Raw genomic sequence first — 19,973 nt, 5'->3', positions numbered from 1 at the left:
CATACATACAGATACACACAGAGGCATACATACAGACACACACAACACAGAGAATAGATACAGATACATACACACAGGCATACACACAGACACACACAACACACACAGGGATACATACAGACACACACCATATACACACATGGGCATATATACAGACATACCACACACACACATACATACACACACAAACACACCACACACAGACACACAGAAATAGACACACACAGACACATATACATAGATACACTTACACACAGACACATACACAGACATACCACATACACACACACACCCCATACAGACACACCCACACACACCCACACACAGATATACATACACATACATACACCATGAACACACACATACCACACACACCAAATATATATACCACACACATACACACATTCCACTCACCCACACACACCAAATACACACTATACACACATACACACATACACACACAGAGACACAAACACCACACTACACATACATGCACCATCTACCCACACACATAAACACACACCATATACCACACACACAGATATGCATACATACACAGACACATACACACACACATACCACACACACCACATAGACACACACCCAGATATACATACACACCCAGATACACAAAAACACACAGATATACATACACATACAGACACATACATAGACACACACACACACCAAATACACACACATACACCCCACACACAAATATACACATACACACACGCAGATACACATACAGAGACACACAGATATACATATACACACACTGAGATATACACAGACACACACATACCAAATACCCTACACACACACACACATACCACATCCAAACAAATCAGGGAGCTGGAAAAAGATATGATTTCAGAGAGCTACACGTGTGGTTAAAAGTTAGGGTGCATCCCAGCTGACGAATGATAAGCGTTACCTGAGCTGGGAGGTAAATCTGAGCTGGGTTAGCAGTGATGATAGAGTTAGCTTGTATTCTAAAGCCATTGTGATGTTCTAATAGACCAATGTTTTCTAGTGTCTAACAGCAAATCTAGAAGGCATTAGAAGTTCAAAACCATGACAGTAACAATAAGTGGTCATTTAAATTAAAGCGATACTTTTTTTTAAAAAAAAAAAGTTACACTTAAAAGATAAAAGTGTGTCGCTGTTAATCAGGGTTCTGGAAGCCAAAGGCAATTCCTCTGCAAGAGCAGGAAGTTCTCTTAACTGCTGAGTCATCCCTCCAGTCCCTCTGTTGAGCTCTTTTAAAACAAGGAATCGAAGTGATCTCCCTTTCCCCAGAAGAATAGCAAACATCATTTTCAGTGGGGAACATTAGAGAAATGTCACTTAAATTCAGGAATAAAACAAGAATGGCATCCTCTATGTTTTATTATAGGATATATTGAAAGTCATAGTTGGTGAAGGGAAGTACGTGGAACCAAATCTGTGATGAGCTGAAAGAAAGAAATTGAAAAGCCAATAGTAGAAAGCCTATGGACTATTAAAATATTATAAAGGCTAGCAATCAGCTGTAGGATAAATATAAATGTGACTACATTTCTGTACATGAATAAAAAGTACTAAGAAAATAAATGTTTCAGAGGAGCATGTATTTTCAAAAGAGACAAAAATTACAAGGTGCCAGGAATAAATATAACACAAAGTATGTAAATTTGCATAAATAGATGGTAATTTCAATAATAATAAGAAGATAGTATCATAACACTATAATTTCCCCCCTAATCTACGGATTCTGTGCAGTACCAACATAGTTTCCAATGGATTTTTTTTAAATAGAACGTGACTGTTTCTAACATGTATGGGGAGGCTTATATGCTAGGAATAGCTAAGCCTTAATGAAGAAGAACAAAGGAGAAGTCTTTTCTCACATGAGCATCTAATCTCCATAAACCCATGGTCACTGTGACGCAGGAATGGACCAATGGGCTGAAGGAATGAGTAGCAAGGCCAGAAGCAAAGACCACACAAGGAGCAGTGATGGGTAATTGAGGAGTTGGTACCACGGGTCATTGGGAAAGGAATGTCTGTTTCTTAACCAGTGCTCAGAAAAATTGTTAGCTATTTAAACATGATCCTTTACATGTCCTTCATACCAAACTCCAAGCACACATCTAGGTAGGTTAGGGATGAAATGTGAAAAACAAAATGTTAAATTATTATGTTAAAATACGGAAGACTCTCTTGTTGACTTGGGGGCTAGAATTGATTTCTTAAGTATCACCTGAATATTTCTATTTGAGAGAAAAATATCTAATTTTTACCATAATATTTGTGAACTGTTCATCAAAAGAGATTCTTTAAGAGAGACAGGCTGTAAGATTGGGGAAAATATTTTTGTTGCGTGTCCCTGATAATAGGGTATCTGAAATATAAAAGAAACCCTCAGTTCAATAAGAAAAAGTATCATACTGCTATAGTTTTCCCCTAATCTACGGATTCGGTGCAATGCCAACACAGTTTCATTGAAAAAGACACACAAAGACCCATAATTCTAAGTAAGATGTCTGTTCTTACCAGTGATGAGGAATGTTCATAATTAGACCATAATGAGAATTTCACCATCAGTGAAATACATTGCAGGTGAATATGGGGCTAACATAACCACTGTGGGGATCAGTACCAAATTATGAGCCCCAAGTGTACCCTATCACTAAGCAGACCCCCTTCTAAGGAGATACCCAAACTACCAGCTTGCAAAAACTCACCTGAAGGCATGGAAGGTCACACTCTGTATATACTGTTCACAAAGAACACTGGAAGTCTACACAGCAGACTCAAAAGGCTGTCCGCAGGAACCAGGTGAATATATTGTATATTGTGTTTATGTGGTTAATATTGAGAGCAAAAATAAACTGAGGTTTTCCCAGCAACATGGGTAAATGTTTTCAACAAAATGGTAGATTGGGAGATAGCAGGATGAGCCAGGACACTATATGTGGATGGCAGGTAGATAACCAGTTTTATAATGTTCTAGAGCAACTAAGCAGTATATTTTAAGTCTACATGTATATGTAATAAAAGTACCTGAAGTCAATGAGATTTTAAACACCAAGTTCACAAGTTCAACGACTGGAAGCAGCCTGAGGTTAAGACTGGCAGGCAGGCAAGTGTGTCCAGTTAGGTTCAGTGATGATCAAGATGTCCTTGTAGGTCACCGCAGACAGGAAGTGTTAGCATCTGTATCAAATGGTATGCTAAAAAAAAGTACTGACCTAAAGTTAACACAAACTTTTATAGACTACACATATATCTACATAGTGTAATAAGCATAGTGTTTTAAGCATATGTTTAGTATTTTATGTGTCTCAAACTCTAGTTAATTATAGAAACTTATGAATTAATCCACTCAGTAACTATATAGATGAAATATTTAGGTTTTAAACATCTGAAACTGATTAGGCATTATTTTAGAAACAGAAGGATCAAAAGAAAGCATTCTCTCTCATGCTCTGAAGTCCTTCACAGCTTTGCAGTAGGGAAAATTTGATTGAGGTGATTACAGTACTTTAAGGCATGCTACATGCTGCATTCTGATATAGCTGTAAAAATTAAGCATTAGATATACATTCAGATAATAAAATTCTTCCTCTTAATATGAAATATCCTTTACTTCCCCCAGTATGCTATGATAAAAACAAAACAAAAAACCAAAATAAAACAGAGAGAGAGAGAGAGAGAGAGAGAGAGAGAGAGAGAGAGAGATTCAAAAGGCAACTTGCTAGAGTTTACAAAACTTACAGTAATGAAATTAGTGAGACCTAGGGAAGATTAGCCAAAAATATTGTTATTAATTTAAAATACCTATTTTCTTTTCTGAGTCAGAACCTCACCATAACAACACATTGGAGTACAGTAGTCATCATTTCTTCCACTGAAAATATGGTTATGATTATTTGGGGGAGTAAGGCAAATTAATTAATTAGCATAAACTTATTATGTATGTTAACAGGAGCAGGCTATACTTTAACCATAAAAATTCCCAAGTACAACTTTTTTTTTTTTTTAATTTTTCCATTTGCTTTCTTAGAAAATAACTCCTACCTATGTTTGGTAGCTAACTTAAGGTTACTCTTTTTCATATGAGCCTCACTGATCATGTGTCTACAAGGAAGGAGGTTGCAAATTTGCAAATCTCAAGAAATTTTGACAAGTTTGAGAGAGAGAAACTCCCTTAATGGGTTGGTGTGCTGTTCAGAATAAATGTTGCCAAAGGTTTGAAATTAATCTTACTGTTGTAACTCTTAGTATTTCAGATGATTGTAAACCACTTCTCTAGATGGTCCTATTGCTGTGTCAACGTCTTTGGTGCTTGTTCAGTGCACAGGGGTCTCATAGTAGATGGAGCCAGGTTTCTTCTACTCTTCTGTTTGATGTCACCTACAGCTGTGGTCATGCCAGAAACCTAATGCTGAGACTCTTAAGCCTCTGACACAGTCGTTTGGTTTTGTTGAGGTACTACAGATGGGTCTGCATCATTTAATGCCTGTTTCAAAGTTAATCCTGCCTTCCTTGAGTTCCGAGGCCATGGCCTTTGCTCGGTCTATGTCTAGTAGCTAGTTTTCAGTTGACTTGGATATAAGCCCCTGATCCTGCAAATGTGTACTAACATTTGATTGTATGAAAATACCGATTGGTGGTTCCGAGCATGTGCCCTGAGTTGAATAGACTATGATCCTTGCTGCTTTACTCATCCCGAGGTGTATTTATTTACATAATGAAGGGTCTGCTTACATCTTTTGACTGGTTGTTGTGTAGTTTAGCACTAAATGCAACATAGGTTTGCTTGGTTTAAAGTATACTTTTTGTGATGATTCTTAACTTTACCAGTACAACCATAACATGTTTTGGGTTTCGTTGCTGTCGTTGTTGCTGTTGTTGTTTTTAATCTTAGTCCATCACCAATAAGTCACTTAGTCCATCTTCTGGTGACATGTCTATATTGTCCCCTGTGCCTAATGGCTTTCTACAAAAGAGTTTTTTCTTTATTTAACCTTTTGTTTTGGCATGTTGAATAGACCTGGTTCATTAATTATTTTCCTATTGTATTGCTAAAAGTCTTGGGTTCCTATTGCTCAGGAAAGGAAATTTTCTAGGTATATCAACAAGTAAGAAAAGCAGAAAGGACAGTAACTTATTTTTATTTTGTCTTTAATGAGTTGCATTATACTAAACATTTCACGCTCTAAACATGCCTTTCCTTTTTTAATAGATAACTGCCTATAATAGACGTACCTTTGAGACTGCAAGGCATAATCTGATAATTAATATAATGTCTGCAGAAGGTAAGTATGGAAAACAAGTCGGTGATCATTTCTTACTTATAAGAAGGGTTTCATTGTGCTTATAAACATACAGTAGAATCATGGATGGTAAAGTACCACAAACTTAATTTAATTGATGATTTAGTGAAATGTAGGAAAGACATCAACGCCATTGGAGCTTTCTATAAAAGTAGTGTGCCGTGGTGAAAACCAGAGTATTCTTCACCAGATGCCCTGCTGACTTCTTTAAGCCTTGCTACATCAGTGGTTGAAGTCATACTAAGGCTGGTCTAAAGCCTGAGAGTTAAGTCTAAAAACACAGGGTGGTTATTAGATAGTTTTATATTTAACTTTACAGTAGTTGTAAGTAGTGGTTTAGCTTCATGTGAAGATCAACTTCACATGAAGTTGACTGGGGACTTGATGTACGCAATTTGATAATTAGCTAAATTTGCTTATTTGGTCAGTAAATGTCAGAGTCCATCAACAATTCAGAGGAACATGCTCACTCCAAAAGATTTCCTGAAGATTTTAAATGTCAGGGACACAGGAAATATTTTTTAAAATTATATTCTCAAATATTTCTATCCCACTTTGGCATAGAATAGGAAATGCTAGCAAGGCTACCAACTTGAGGATCGGGAGGGACTAGAGAGAGGGAAGGTCGGAAAATATTACCACCCCATATCCAAAACCTAGACCTTAAATTGTTTTTTGTTTTGTTTTATTGATTTTTTTTTAAGACAGAATTTCTCGGGCTGTTCTGGAACTCTTGTAGACCAGGCTGGCCTTGGATTTATAGAGATCCACTTGTTGAGGCTTAAATGTTAAAAAGAGAAAATATTTTAGCTACCATTAGAAAATCATGGGATAATAATTTTTTCTATACTTCTGCCAGTGAAGGCCTTGGCAGGAAGGAGATGGTTACAGATCTTTTCCCCTGAAAAAGAGGAAATAAGAGTATATTCTCATTGGGACTTGCTGCTTCTGTTTATTGGTAGAAAACAAACAGGCAAACGAAAGCATTTTGCTAGAACGTAATATTTTGAAACCCATAACTCAATAAACCTGGGTTAAATCTTGCCCTTCAACTGTATAAAAGAAAACATTTGACAATGTGTAGTAATTTGACAATACATACCTGTAAGAGACTGCTTGAAGTCTTGAACCTCCTTCTGTGGGTCTTTCCCTAGGTGTTTTTACAGTAGCAACTGGAGGCAACTAAGCCACGTCAAGATGTAAAGTGTTCTTTGTGTCTAAGGCTGGTTCTATAGGCCTACCCCCACATGCCTTTTGGGTACCCATAGCTTAAGGAGACTGGTTCTTGACTTAATTAGGATTGAATAGTTCTATCTAGTTTAAGATGTTCCTGTAGAGTTGAGAACTCTAAGTGAGTAGAGTCATTGGTCCTTTCCTCCCCATTTGTGAGTTCATGGTTGGAGTCATGTACTTAAAATGTGGTGGCTTTGGGCTATTGAACTTTATGGTTATAGGTTCAAGAGATCAAGTCTTTGTCAGCTATGACAGACTTGAGGAGATCCTGGTCTACAGTTGGACCTTCCTCTCTCTCTAGCCGAGACTGTAGAAAGTGAGTGTTCAGAACCTATTCTAGGTGTTACTGTCTCACAGAGATCCATACTCATGTAGTTCCTGATGTATGTGTACCACACAAATGGAGGGCCACAAGCACTAGGGATTTGGTTACCTGCACAAAGGAGTTCAAAGCTGTGGTAGTGAGGGAGCAGGAGAAGAGTTATTTGGACTTTAGGCAGATCTGCTCTCCTTCTTTTCTACCTAGGATTAAATGACCCCAAACAGTATGAAAAACACAAAACTAAAAAGGTCATGCATCTGTCCTTGTCAATCTAGACAAGATTCATATGCACTTGAGAATGAACATCTTTGAACATGGCCTTCACTCATGCTATTTGTCCTGGATAAGGTTTAGAAAAAGGAACAACAACGTTGTAAATCAGAGGACTCATGCTCGGCCTAGCTCTTCGGCTAGGCCAGCTCTCTCCTACTCTGAGTGACCTAATGGGAAATTAGTCATCTAGCCTCACATAGCGTGGTGCTCAAGGAGAGTACAGAGAGTGATCCCTAAATTGGGTTTAGCACCTCAGAGGCCTGCCACCAATCCGTTGGCCTACTGTTCTCTTGGCCTCTTTGAGTTCCAAATATAGTAAGCATGGGATTTCCCCAGAGTTAGAAAGCTCCTGTGACTCACTCTGGAGAGACCTGGCAATAGTTCTTGGCCCAGTAGATAGCAGGCAAGCTGCATAGCCTAGAGCCCCAGAGAGATACAGTTGCAACCACAGGCCTTGTAGTAGATTGCAGAAAGCGAATTACTAAGTGTGGCTGAGTGGAGAACCACAGAGTGGTTATATTCAGTGGCAGCAGTGAAATGAGATGGATTGGGTGGGGTGGAGGTTTGCTGTGTTAATATGGAAATGATTGTAAAAGTGTTTAGAGAAAAAAATAATTACATACATGTCACATATCCAAAACTATATTTTCTATGATTTATAAATATTATTTCATTTGCCACTGAGAAAGTCTTATACTTCATGATTCACTTGTGTGACTGTTCCTAGGCGTGGGAAAGGTGTCACATCATTAAGGTACTATAGTATGTAAAAAGGAAATGCATTTGTATAAACTGTAAATTTATCTGCAAGAATGAGAATGGAGAGACCGTATTTTAGAAGCCTACAGATAGGCTGTGCATCAAATACATGTACAAAATCTTGAGGCAAATCAGTGCCTGCTGGAGAGGAGGAAAGGGATTCTGTGAGCAGAGCCTTACAGAGCTGTGTCTTCAGCAGTGGTCACCACCTGCTACTGGGCTCTGGAGAAAACCCTGCAGCCAGAGTTGGCTCCCTCACTGAATCTCTGGTATCTAGTGTCCATTAATATCAAAGAAGGGAGGTTATCGACATGTCAGGTGCTTATGTATTTTTATCTTCCACTTACTAAGAGTAGATTGATTTACAAATTCATGAATTTTGTTGAAATAAGTTAGAAGATGGAAACAGTATAATTAGTATTAGAGACATGAAGTGTGTTTAGAACTCAGAAGTATTCATAGAACCAACGTTTTCATGTTAAAATAATATTTTAATATTTTACAGGTTTTTGCCATATGTTTGTAGTCTGATAAGCATGTTATAGACATGATTTCCTAGAGAAAAATTAGATGAAATAAATTCAAATCACTGTGTCTTTCTGACTGTCTCTAAAGATAATTTTCCACTGAAAGTATAAGGGGAAATACAAGACCCTGGTGACTTTCCTGCTGTTATAATCTGCATGAATCTCTTCATTTGTTCTGTTTCATAGATAGACACTAAATTAACTCATTATTGCAGAAATAGTATTGTATAAGAAGAAAACATTTTAATTTTAGAAGAACAATCATAAAAAAAATTGTTAGTAACTCAAGGTTAACACCCAAGAAACTAAATTTTATTTATATTAGGTTTATTTAAAATATACATTTAAAAAAATTTTAAGGAAAATTTTAGTAAATTTTTTTGGAAGAAAATCCACCAAGAATTGACTCCTAGATCCCTTTGGCTACTCAAATCTGAAAACTGACAAATCCCCTAGATGAAATGGCATCGTTTTTACATATGGCCTGCATATATCCTCCCTGTGTGGACTATCTCAAGCTTATGTATTATACCTGTGCAGTGTAGGTAGAGGTGACATGTTCTTTAGGGGATGATGATGTACCTATTGAGTATATGAATATATATATGGAGAGAGAGAGAGAGAGAGAGAGAGAGAGAGAGAGAGAGAGAGAGAGAGAGATCACACTATGTAATTCCATTTATCTTGGAATCCATTATGTAGTCCAGGCTGGCTTCCAATTCACAGAGATCTTCCTGCCTCTGTTTCCTAAGTACTAGGGTTAGAGGTGTGCACCACTGCATCCCACTCAGACATAATTTTTTAAGGATGATTTTGGGTCACGGTTTGTTTAATCCAAGCACCTGGATCCATGTGACTGGAGATCTGGTTGTTCTGTATTGCTGTGTCCTGCTGGGACCGTGAAAGCACTCAACAGATCTCAGAGAGACTGCTTCATTAAAGATATGCATATCTCTTTCCATCAACACTAGAATTCCCGTTACCATATCAAGCAGAATTCTTCATCAAGAATATGAATGTGGAAGAAATGTTGGCCAGTGAGATTCTTGGAGACTTTCTCGGGGCTGTAAAAAATGTGTGGCAGCCGGAACGCCTCAATGCTATAAACATCACGTCTGCCCTAGACAGGGGCGGCAGGGTGCCGCTTCCTATTAACAACATGAAGGAGGGGTAAGACAACCTTTATCTCCTTGCCTTAAATGTGGATTTTTAAGTATGGTGACTTTATCAAATTTATTATAGATGGAAGATAGCCTATTGCATTTTTCTTTTTAATAAGAAATAGATATTATGGAGATATGAACTTATAAGCAATTTTCAATATTGACAAAGAGACAGTATCAATGGTTCCTTCAATCACAGGACCAGGGTCCTGTGAATCTAATTGTAGATCAGAACCGACACTGTAAATTACAGCACTAAGCCTTTTGTACCTTTGGAGACAAGCTGATTATTTAGGGCCATGCATTTCAAAGGAAATTGATGCCCAGTTATCAGCTGGAGGACTCACTGCCTGCCAGTGCTTTATTCTAGGAAACTATTTCTTTGCCTTTCACATTCTTTCCACCATGTGTCCATGGCTGACGGCCGAAGTGCATTTGAAACCCATGCCTGTGACACTGGAGCCAAAAGCTTGGCCTTGTCACTCACAAGCTGGGTGACATTGCACAAAGGTGGAACCCCTCTCTGCCTCAACTTCCTTTTCTGAACCACCGGAGCTGACATTTTCTCTCAGGCTCCCGAAAGTGGTTAAAGGAGACAGTGCATTTGAAATGGATATGTCCGCTCTCAAGCCCATCCAGAGTGTGACCTGTGTAAGCACAAACACTCCTGTTGGGTGAATTGAAAGCACTGGTGTCAGTATTGCACCAAACTTCCATCTCTAATTTCTTATCTGTAGGTAGATGGAGAATTGCTTCTCACTCAATCCTGTGAAAGTGTAGTCTGTGGAATAAATCACCGTTTACTCAACATATCACCCCCTCCTAACTCCCCCTTCTCCCATAATCCTGCTAACACTTCTTTACAGGTGATATCTAGAATTAGCCAGGATAACTGGATTCATAAGAATCAGATTTTAGGGCAGCTTAATGGAGAGTTTGTTTGGAAATAACAGAAAAGATCCCAAATACACAGAAATGAAAGTCTGAGAGAGTAGGCTGGGGAGGGGTGGGGGGAAGGTAGTGGCCTGTGACATTCAACTTAACATTTCAGAATTAAGTTTTATCTTGAATGGTATAGCAATGGATTTTGAAGTCAGCCAAGCACACGTTGGGAAAGCTTTGAGGAAAGTGGTGGGCTTATCTCTTGTCTAAGTGCTGGTTGGCTCTCTATATGAAACCTAACTCTAGAGCTGAAATTTTCACTGTGGAGTTACAATGTGGAGCTCTTTCTCGCTGAGTAAATTAAAAAGCATAACTGTGGAACAGGGTAAGCGGAAGGGTCCTCTGAAAACATTCCCCCAACATACACTCCCTTTTCAACAGTTCCCTTAATACGTTCCAAGATGAGTGTTAAAACAACGGCCAGAAAGCATTTGGGAGCAACAGTGTCTTTCTCTGGGCTCACCCCTTCTCCAGTCAGTAGAGCATGCCCTCATGTTAAGACGTGAGCTCAACTAAATTCTATTAAGCAGCTCCCTAACCCAAAGACCAGCCCTAAGCAGAACTTTCCAACTATGCCCAGTCTGAGAATTACTGGTAAAGTATCATTTAAAATGTACACGATAGCTACTTTTCTGGCCTTGGATACCCTCTAGAGATTTTGAATATTTGAGCTGGGCCTGAGCATGTGACTCTAAATTAAGAACAGAATCTTGGCCCTCCAAGTCCTTGTTGAGACTTCAGTCATTAGCTAGCTGTCTGCAGCACCTGCTTGAGGGCAGTCTACCCTGTCAGCTATTTGAGAGAGCCCTCCTCATGGCATTTATTTAGACTCTTGTCTCAGATCCCTGCCCAACTCGAGATGCCTTCCATGAGCTTTAATTTAATGTTGAGCCTTAACCTTTGCAAAGTATGCATAGGAGAAGTTTTTTTAAAATAGTGTTTCTATAAATTGTACCTAATGCCAGCTCTGTCCCACCAGTGTCTTCATGCAAGCCCCAGGGAAATAAGGTCCTACTTGAGTTATAATTGCAGGAGGAAAGTGTGTCCCTAGGAATGGTTTTGTATATTTTCTTTACTTGTTATATGAAGTTGTGATAACCAAATCTCTTTACCCACATTGCCTTATTACAAGTAAATCCCATATTTTTCTCAGTGCTATGGCTTTCTTTCTTTTTAATGATATATGGTGTATATATTTAATTCAGTTAATACTCTTTTAAATAATGTATATTGTGCATGCGTAATGCACTTAATACATTTTTAAATGATATATGGTGTGTATATTTAATTCACTTAATATACTTTTTGCTTTCTCATTTAAAAACATCATAAGCTCTAAATATACTCAAAAAATGAAATATAGAAAATATAAACAGGAAAGGACTGATTTAGCCAAGGAATTTCAGATATTGCTTTTCTATAATCTTATTTAAAAAAAATAATGTGTATGCTTCAGTAATAATAATTAAGAAACAAATGAATGTGTTCTAATACTTAACATAAATTGTGCTCCAAGATTTAAAGGAAAAAATAAAGATCTTCATGAGAATATTATTATTATTTGCTCATAGCAGCTATAATCTACTCATGAGATACTGTTTTTCTGTGCTTGGTATGTGTAGTGACAGAGCCAACAGGTGGCTTAGAGGAGAAGACTCTTTTATGCCCATCTATGGCCCCAAGTGCCATTAGTGCCACTCTGCAGCGTCCCAGCTCCTCCTTAGTGATGAGCATTTTCGTATCTCTACAGAACTTGCTGGCAGCTTTCAAACTTCTTCTAAATCAAACAGAAAACAATTATAAAGATTTACTTCAGAGTGAGTAAGCTTCTGCAAAGGAAGGCTGAGCCCTCTGAAAAGATTAATTTTCACTTGCCAGACTTGTAACCCCAAGGCAACTGCTCATGGACTCGGTGCTGCTTTTGCTCCTGACATAGAGCCAAGGGCTAAGGACTCCTAGATGCATTTAGCCTGGGATAAAGCTGGTGGAAAGAAGAGCAGGGTCATATTTCATGCTAGTTTCATATTGTAACTGCCAACCATGGCTGAGTGATGTGGTGTAAATGGCTACTATGAAGGGAATGATGGGGTGTGAGGATTAAAGACAATGCTCGCTTTTCATAGGAGATTGTCAAACCTATTTCCTCTGGTGACCAAAGCGTGCAGATCTAGCCTCAATCAGTGGCAGAAAAGCTGTCCTCGTTTATCCTCTGGACATTTCATAGAATACTCTAACTGGCTGAGGTCTGATATAGTCAGAAGTCATGGTGAGCAGTTGAGGAAGAGACTGTAAGTGGGTGTGGCCACATACTGTGGTGACGGAAAGTCACGATGCTGGGCCAAGGTGCTCAGCTCTGAAACTATCCTCATCTTCTCCCTTCTCCATGTGTGTGTGCGTGCAGACGTGGAGACCCAGGATTTCATGTGTCCCTAACATTGTGATAGTTATGCTAGAAGCTTCCAACAGCTGAACCATAGTCTCTGGAAGTTTTCGTGGCTGTTGTCCTGAGACAAAGGGATCGCTGGAGAAAATGGTTGACAGGAAAGTTTCTGTGTTATGCTTATCCCATGTAGTGTGGAGTGAAGTGAGGCAGACTTAGTAGAGAGAGCTGTGCAGACTTCAGGTCGCTCAGGAGAACCATATGTGGATCCTGGGCCATCTGAAATCCATACAGCATGTCTGCTCCTTCCCTCGGTCTTCCTTTAGTCTGTACAGTTCTCACAGGATTCACAGCTAGCCTGTTGTCAGTGTCTTAGACCTAACCACACTTCTCCTTTCAGTAGTAAGAAAGTTATAGATTTTTAGTGTTGGTGTTTTTGTCTTTTTCTATGTTTAATTGATATGAGGAAATTCACTGCAAACTCAAAGCTTTGAGTTAAATGGAATTATTAATCCCATTGTATTTTTTTTTAATTTCTGGGCTTTTCTTCGTTATTTGATTATATATCATATAAATGGTTTATAAATCTTTAATTTTGCATCTCATTTTAAAATTAATTACAGTTGTTTACAGAGGGGAGAAGTGGGGTACGGGACAAGACAGGAGATGCTGTGGCATCTCCAAAGATCTCATATTCCTCGGTGACATGTAGCATACAAGGGTATGTGCTCAAGTTGCTTTGCATCTCTTCTGGGCATAAGATCAAGAGTCAAATGCATCCCATGAGTAGGACACTTGGAGAGAACATATATTCATTGTAATCACTGTCTTGTTGTTGCTGTGAAGAACAGTGTTAAATACGGTTGTTTTCCTGTTTGCTGATTCCTTACATTAAATGTTTGGATGCCTCAACAAACATATCCTATCTCAAAGAAAAACATATTGTACACTAAGAGTTGTCTCCAGTGTCCAGGAGCTCCTGGCATGTTGCAGCACTGTACTTTATAGGTCTGTAGAGCAGTGGTTCTCAACCTGTAGGTCATGACCCCTTCGGAGGTCACACATCAGATATCCTGTATCTCAAATATTTACATTACAATTCATAATGGTAGCAAAATTACAGTTATGAAGAAGCAATGAAATAATTTTATGGTTGGGGGCCCCCACAACATGAGGAACAGTACTAGAGGGTCACAGCATTTGAAAGAGTGAGAACCACTGATCCAGGGCTTTGCCGTTGATAATATGTGCCTATCTCAACATTTTAGGCACATTTGAAAACATGTAGTTTGGTTCAAGAAAACAACTATGTTCATTTTCTTGATAAGAGTTCTGTTTTAATTGTTATGTTCACAAGATATCTAAAAAGAAAATATCATGGGAGACATAGACTTTTCATATACAGCATTGAGTTGATATTATTAGCTATGCTCTCATACAAAATTATGTATTAGGAAGAGCCAATGTGTCCAGAGTTGCTTACGCTACAAAAGAAGCAACAAATACACCTGTTGACCTTTGAGGCAGGGCCACTGTCTTCTACTGCTCTTCAGAATGACATTTGTGGTCTGTGCTCGTAACTGGTAAATGCTGTTCATGGGTCCATCTCCTCATTTACTCATTCAGCAAGTAAGCTTCCAGAGGACAATGGCAGAGACTAGGTTTAAGAACAATTACAAGACTATTGCCTTGTACCCTTCATGGGGTCGAGTGTTGGTGACTCAAACTCAAGCGGTGGCTGTGAGATGGGACCGAGTGACACTTGAGTTTGCAAGTTATTTCAGGGCAACTGTCAGCAACTGGTGATGGATTGAGATGTGAGAGGAGGAGGAGAGGCAGATATGATAGTGCCAGAGTTCAAGGCTTGAGCATCTGGGGTTGCCAATCACTAGGAGAAGGAGGTGGAAGGCACAACAGGTGGAGGTGGGGTGGGGTGAAGATGAGCTCAGCTTGGAACATATCAAGCTTGAGGAGTTTATGGCTCGTCCTCGTAGGGATGAAAGTAACTTGGCATAGCGGTAATGTCCATAAAATGTTTCCACTTCTAGGCAGCTCTTTTTAGACAGCAACGGTAAGGAATATGCACAGAGATAGGCTTTACGATCTTATTTATAACATCAAAAAATCAGAAGCAACTGCCTGTCCAACTCTGAAATAATTGCTGAATAAATCATGTGCACTTAAAAAATTATATTGCCATAAAACCATAATTACAAAGAATACAATGTGGAAAATGCTCACGACGCATTAAGTGGAGAAGCAGGATACAGAATTAAATTTTAGAGATGATTGCAATTACGTTAAAACATATGCATTTGAAAAATATTCTGCAAGGTACATTGGAAAATGAAAATGGTTATCTTGGTAATATAAATGAATTCTGTTTTTATACTCCAAGTTTCCTATATTGCTTTTATAATTTAAGAGAAACACACATTTCAAAGTGCCGAAACTTCTTATGCTTATTTATATTAACTTCAGCTGAATTAATCTAAAAACTTACTAATTATAAATGCAAATCACTGTCATGTTTGAGCAAGAGGGCTCTTAGCAGTTGTGAGAAACACATCCATTTGCCTCTGTTTATGAAAATATTTTGCAGTTATCAAGAAAAAACTGTATGGTGTCGGGCAGGCAGTTAGCAAGGAGATGGAAATTGGTTTGTGACACTGAAAAGCGGTGACTTTTAAAAACAGAATACATATGGAGCACTTACCTTTCCTAGTGATTTCTTGCATCTTCTTCTGTTCTGAACTTTCTACTTTGATCTTTAGCTTTCTGCATTATTTACTCTTAATTTTCCCTAAGGTATGTAGCTGTTGCTGTTTAAATTGCCCCTGACATGAAGCTTAAGACCTAATGTAATAAAAACAAAGGGTGAGTGAGGGTGGTGAGTTCTGGAACAGTTGTCATCTCAAATGTGGCCAGGATGTCATGCTTACATTGACACAGTTTTGAATTTTTACGTTACAGTTTTTGTTTATTTTACCTTAAAATACAGGAGCACTGAACAGTGGTGGCTCCCATCTTTGATCTCTGCATTTGGGTGGTTGAGGCTTGAGGACTGCTGTGAGTTTGAGCCACACAGTGAGTTTATGGCCAGTTCAGATTATAAGACTGTGATCCTGTCTCAAAAAACTAAGCAAGTAACATGTTTATTAAGGAAGAATTCATATAAGACCCATTTCACCCCTTCATTTTATCCTCTTAGCTCTGAACCCCCACCCTCTACACATCAGTAGCCACTTACTACCAACGACCTTGGCAAACCTTCTTGGCAAACTCTAGCTTACTTGACTGCTTCTTCACCTTTATCTTTCTTCCGGAGTTCCACATATGAAATGGTACAGTATGTCATTCTTGTGACTGGCTTTTTCACCGTTTGACATAATGGTTTCAAGTTGCATCTACATTGTAGGAAAAAATACTTCATCTTGTCTTAGTAGATTCGTAAATGATACAATGTTATGTGGCCGTAACACATAACAATCTTTTGATTATTCGTCCATTGACAAGCCTTTGGGTTATCTTCACTTTTTTACTGTGAGAAATGCTACTTCTGTGAACATCAGCTATACGTTTTGCATTAGAGGTCTATTTTCACTTCTCCTAGGCATAGCCATGGGAATAGAATTTCCAAGTCATCTGGTGACCCTGTGTGTAACCTCTTGAAGAACTGTTAAGCTGCCTTCCCAAAGCCTTGAGCCAGTTCACCATTCCCAGCAATAGATGAGGAGGGATTTGATTCTTCTGCATTCTCCCCAGCTTTCCGCTTCCTTTCTGATTCCCATCATCCTAGCAGGAATTAAGTGGCATCTCCTTGTGGATTTGACCTCTCTCTCACCAGTGACCAAGGGTGCTGAGGGTCTTTCTGTACACTTTTTGCTTGCAATTCAACAGAAACATTCTTTTGCAGCTTTTCTTTGGAGATAGATCTGTGCAGATCCTTGACCATTCTTTAAACCGGGCTGTTTGTCTTTTTACGATGTGAGAGTCCTTTACATAGTCTAGATGCAAGTCACTTAACAGATACGTGATTTGTAAATAATCCCTTTGTAACTTATCTTTGCTTTCTTGCTGTTGCTCTTTGAAGCATGAAATGTTTTAATTTTGATAAAGCTTAGCTTATCTAGTTGGTTGTTTTTTTTTTTCTTGTTACTGCTGGAGCTTTTGATGTCAAAGCTAAAAAAAAAACCATTGGCTAACCCAAGGCCACAAGGATTTATGCCTATTTTCCTTCTTAGAGTTAATAGTTTGAACTCTCACCTTTAAGTCACAGTATGCATTTTTAAATAAACTGATTTTAGAGGAATTTTAACTCCCTGACAACGTTAAAGAGAAAGATGCTGTGTATGCCTCTGTTCCCACACATTTACAGCTGCCCTGATTATCATTATCTTTTGCCAGAGTGGACAGGACAGGACATCATCAGTCACAGCCCGTAGTTTACATGAGAGTTATAGGTTTGGACAAATACACATGACATATGCACATTATTGTGTATCAGACAGAGTAGTTTCGCTGCTCTGAAAATCATCTGCCTTCTGTCTCTTCATCTTTCCTTTGCCTCTGCCCCTAGCAGCCAGCAGCCATTTCTTTACCCTCTCCCAAGTGTGCTTTCTCTGGCATGTCCTACGGCTCATGCAGTTGGTATCATACTGCATGTACCCTTTCTGTATTCTTTCATTTAGTAACGTGCACGTCAGTTTCTTTTGCTTGATAGCCCCTTCCTTTGGATGTGTGTAATGAATAATATTTCATTTTCTGGATGTATCACGGTTATCACCCACTGAAAGACATACAGATTGTGCTTAGCAATTGTAGAGAGTCTATATTCTTTCTTCACATATGTGCAAGTTTTATGTGGAGCTGAGCCCTAGGGTAAAATATACTTAATGCTGTAAGGAAACCTCAGACTATCTTTAAATTGGCTGTACCATAGTTTGTTACTCCAGCTGGTCACGTAAGTTCTGGCTGCTGCTTGTATTTCAGTGTTTATTCATTATGATCTCCAAGTGCTACTTTGGTCAATTTTTCCTGAATAGTATTTGATGTGGGACACCTTTTCATCTTTATTTGCTCTCCGTATCTTGGTCAGTTCTCTAGTAAGGTTTTTCTCCTTTAAAAAAAAAAAAGTATGTCTTTAATTATTCTTTGTTTCTTTCTTTGTTCCCTTCCTTCCGTCCAGCCTTCCTTCCTTCCTTATTTTGAGACAGTCTCAAACTGGTCTTGAACTCACTAGCTGGGAATGGCTCTGGAGTCCTGGTCCTATTGTTCTCACTTCCCGGATACTGGGCTTACGGATGTTGGTTGCCAAGCCAGTTTTATGAGGTGCTAGAGATGGAACCCAGCACTTGGGCATGCCAGGAAAACACTCTACTATCTCCCCCAGCCCTGGGACACTTTTAAATCAGTTGTGTTTTAGTATTGGTTTATGTTTGATAACAGCTTTTTATGATGTAGGGGGTTTGCAAATATTCTCACCCAGGCTCTGGAAACTTTTCTTGACAATTTGTTTAGTATGGGAGAAAATTTAAATTCCTCCTCTTTTTTTTTTTTAAAGAAAAAACCAATTCCTTTCATTTCATGAACTACTCCCTTAATACTTTGTTTCAGAGAAACATTTTTGTTTTTCTCTGTGTTACTTTCATGCGATTTGTACTTCGATTTGTCACTCCTTCTGAGGTCACCCTTGGGAGGAATACAAGTACATACGCCTCAGTTGTAGATTTTTTTAAAAACTCATTTGTTCTGGCACCATCTGTTGAAAAGATTAATTTACATTAGTCTATTTGTCACCGTGTTGCATCAATTAACGGTGCGTGTGTAGGGATGTTCCTACCCACTCTTATACTGCTCATTACTATAGCTTTGTTGCAAGTGGGAAGCTTGCTTCCTCTGACTTTGCTTCTGTTTCAGTATGGCCTTGGATATTCGGGAGTCTCTTGTCTCTCTCCTGAGCTTAAGAACAATTTGTCAAGACCCACAGAACAGATCGCCAGGCTTTGATTGGCATTTCATTGAGATTATGGATGAATTTGGAAAAAGTTATCCCTTTTACAATACTGAGTCTTCTTCTTGATAAAGACAACATTTCTCCCCTTTAGTTTTGTTTTCTTATTCCTTCCATCGGGTTTTGGTTTTCTCATATATGGTTTGAATCTACTTTTAAAACTATATTTAGTTTATCTTTGTTATGTCTGATGTCAGTTTTTAGTGTATTAACCTTTGTATTCTGTAAACTTACTATAAGGAATCATTGGTTCTGAGAGGTGTTTTGCCCACTAGTTTGGACCTTGCCATTCTTGAATAAAGATATTTTTATTTCTTTCGTCTCAGCATGCATTGAAATTATTTTTACTCTCTGACTTCCTTAACCAGGACATTCCACTACAGTGCTGCAATGGGAAACTTCTGAGGTTATTTTGTTTTTTGTTTTTACTGTTTTACAGTAGCTATTTTGATTCTAGAAGAAGGTTCATATTGAGATTAGGATGCTCCCTCCACTTTTAATTTATAAGTGATTTTATTGCTTGTGAATGTTTGATCTTGTCAAATGATAGTTCTTAATTAATAACATTATTCCTTGTGTAATGTACTAATGTGATAATCTATTTTAAGATTTCTTTTCATAACTGGGATAGCTTGTATGTAGTCACCTTTTATAATTTTCTTTAAACATTTTTGGATTCAATTTACTGATTCTTAATTAGTTAGTTTGTTGTTTGTTTTCCATTTTGTTTGGATTTCCAATACACTCTAAAACTCACAGCCTAATGAGTGCAGTTCTGGTTCCCCTGCTTCAGCCTGGGAAGTGTTAGATTATGGGCAGCATCTAGAAAAGGCTCTCTTGGCTTCTGTATTCTGGCATTGAAGCAAACTAGCTTTATTTCATTAAATGTGTGGGAGGCGCAGTGTGTGATTCTGCTGTTCTCTGCTGAGGACTGACTGCTGGTCATTTTTCTTTCTGGATTGTAGGTCTACACAGGTTGTCTCTTTTTTTTACTAGTATGGGAGATGAGTCTCCTTTGTAATTGTTTAATTTCATCT

General features: G+C 38.4%; 1 protein-coding gene across 3 annotated transcripts in view; it reads left to right on the top strand.

Moving 5' to 3' along the window:
• The window catches only part of Sgce (sarcoglycan epsilon), a 76,689-nt gene that overhangs the window by 30,156 nt on the left and 26,560 nt on the right, over positions 1-19,973 (top strand). For all 3 annotated transcript variants that reach the window (XM_028779152.1, XM_028779153.1, XM_028779154.1), the window contains exons 4-5: positions 5,234-5,306; positions 9,410-9,608. In XM_028779152.1, the coding sequence (XP_028634985.1) occupies positions 5,234-5,306; positions 9,410-9,608 (272 nt within the window). The remainder of the gene's footprint in view (positions 1-5,233; positions 5,307-9,409; positions 9,609-19,973) is intronic.

This window comes from Grammomys surdaster, unplaced genomic scaffold, assembly GCF_004785775.1.
Source record: "Grammomys surdaster isolate TR1022 unplaced genomic scaffold, NIH_TR_1.0 345, whole genome shotgun sequence".
Classification (NCBI taxonomy): Eukaryota; Metazoa; Chordata; class Mammalia; order Rodentia; family Muridae; genus Grammomys; species Grammomys surdaster.
Note: the sequence above shows the minus strand (reverse complement) of the source record. Positions and strands in the feature narration are given on the sequence as shown.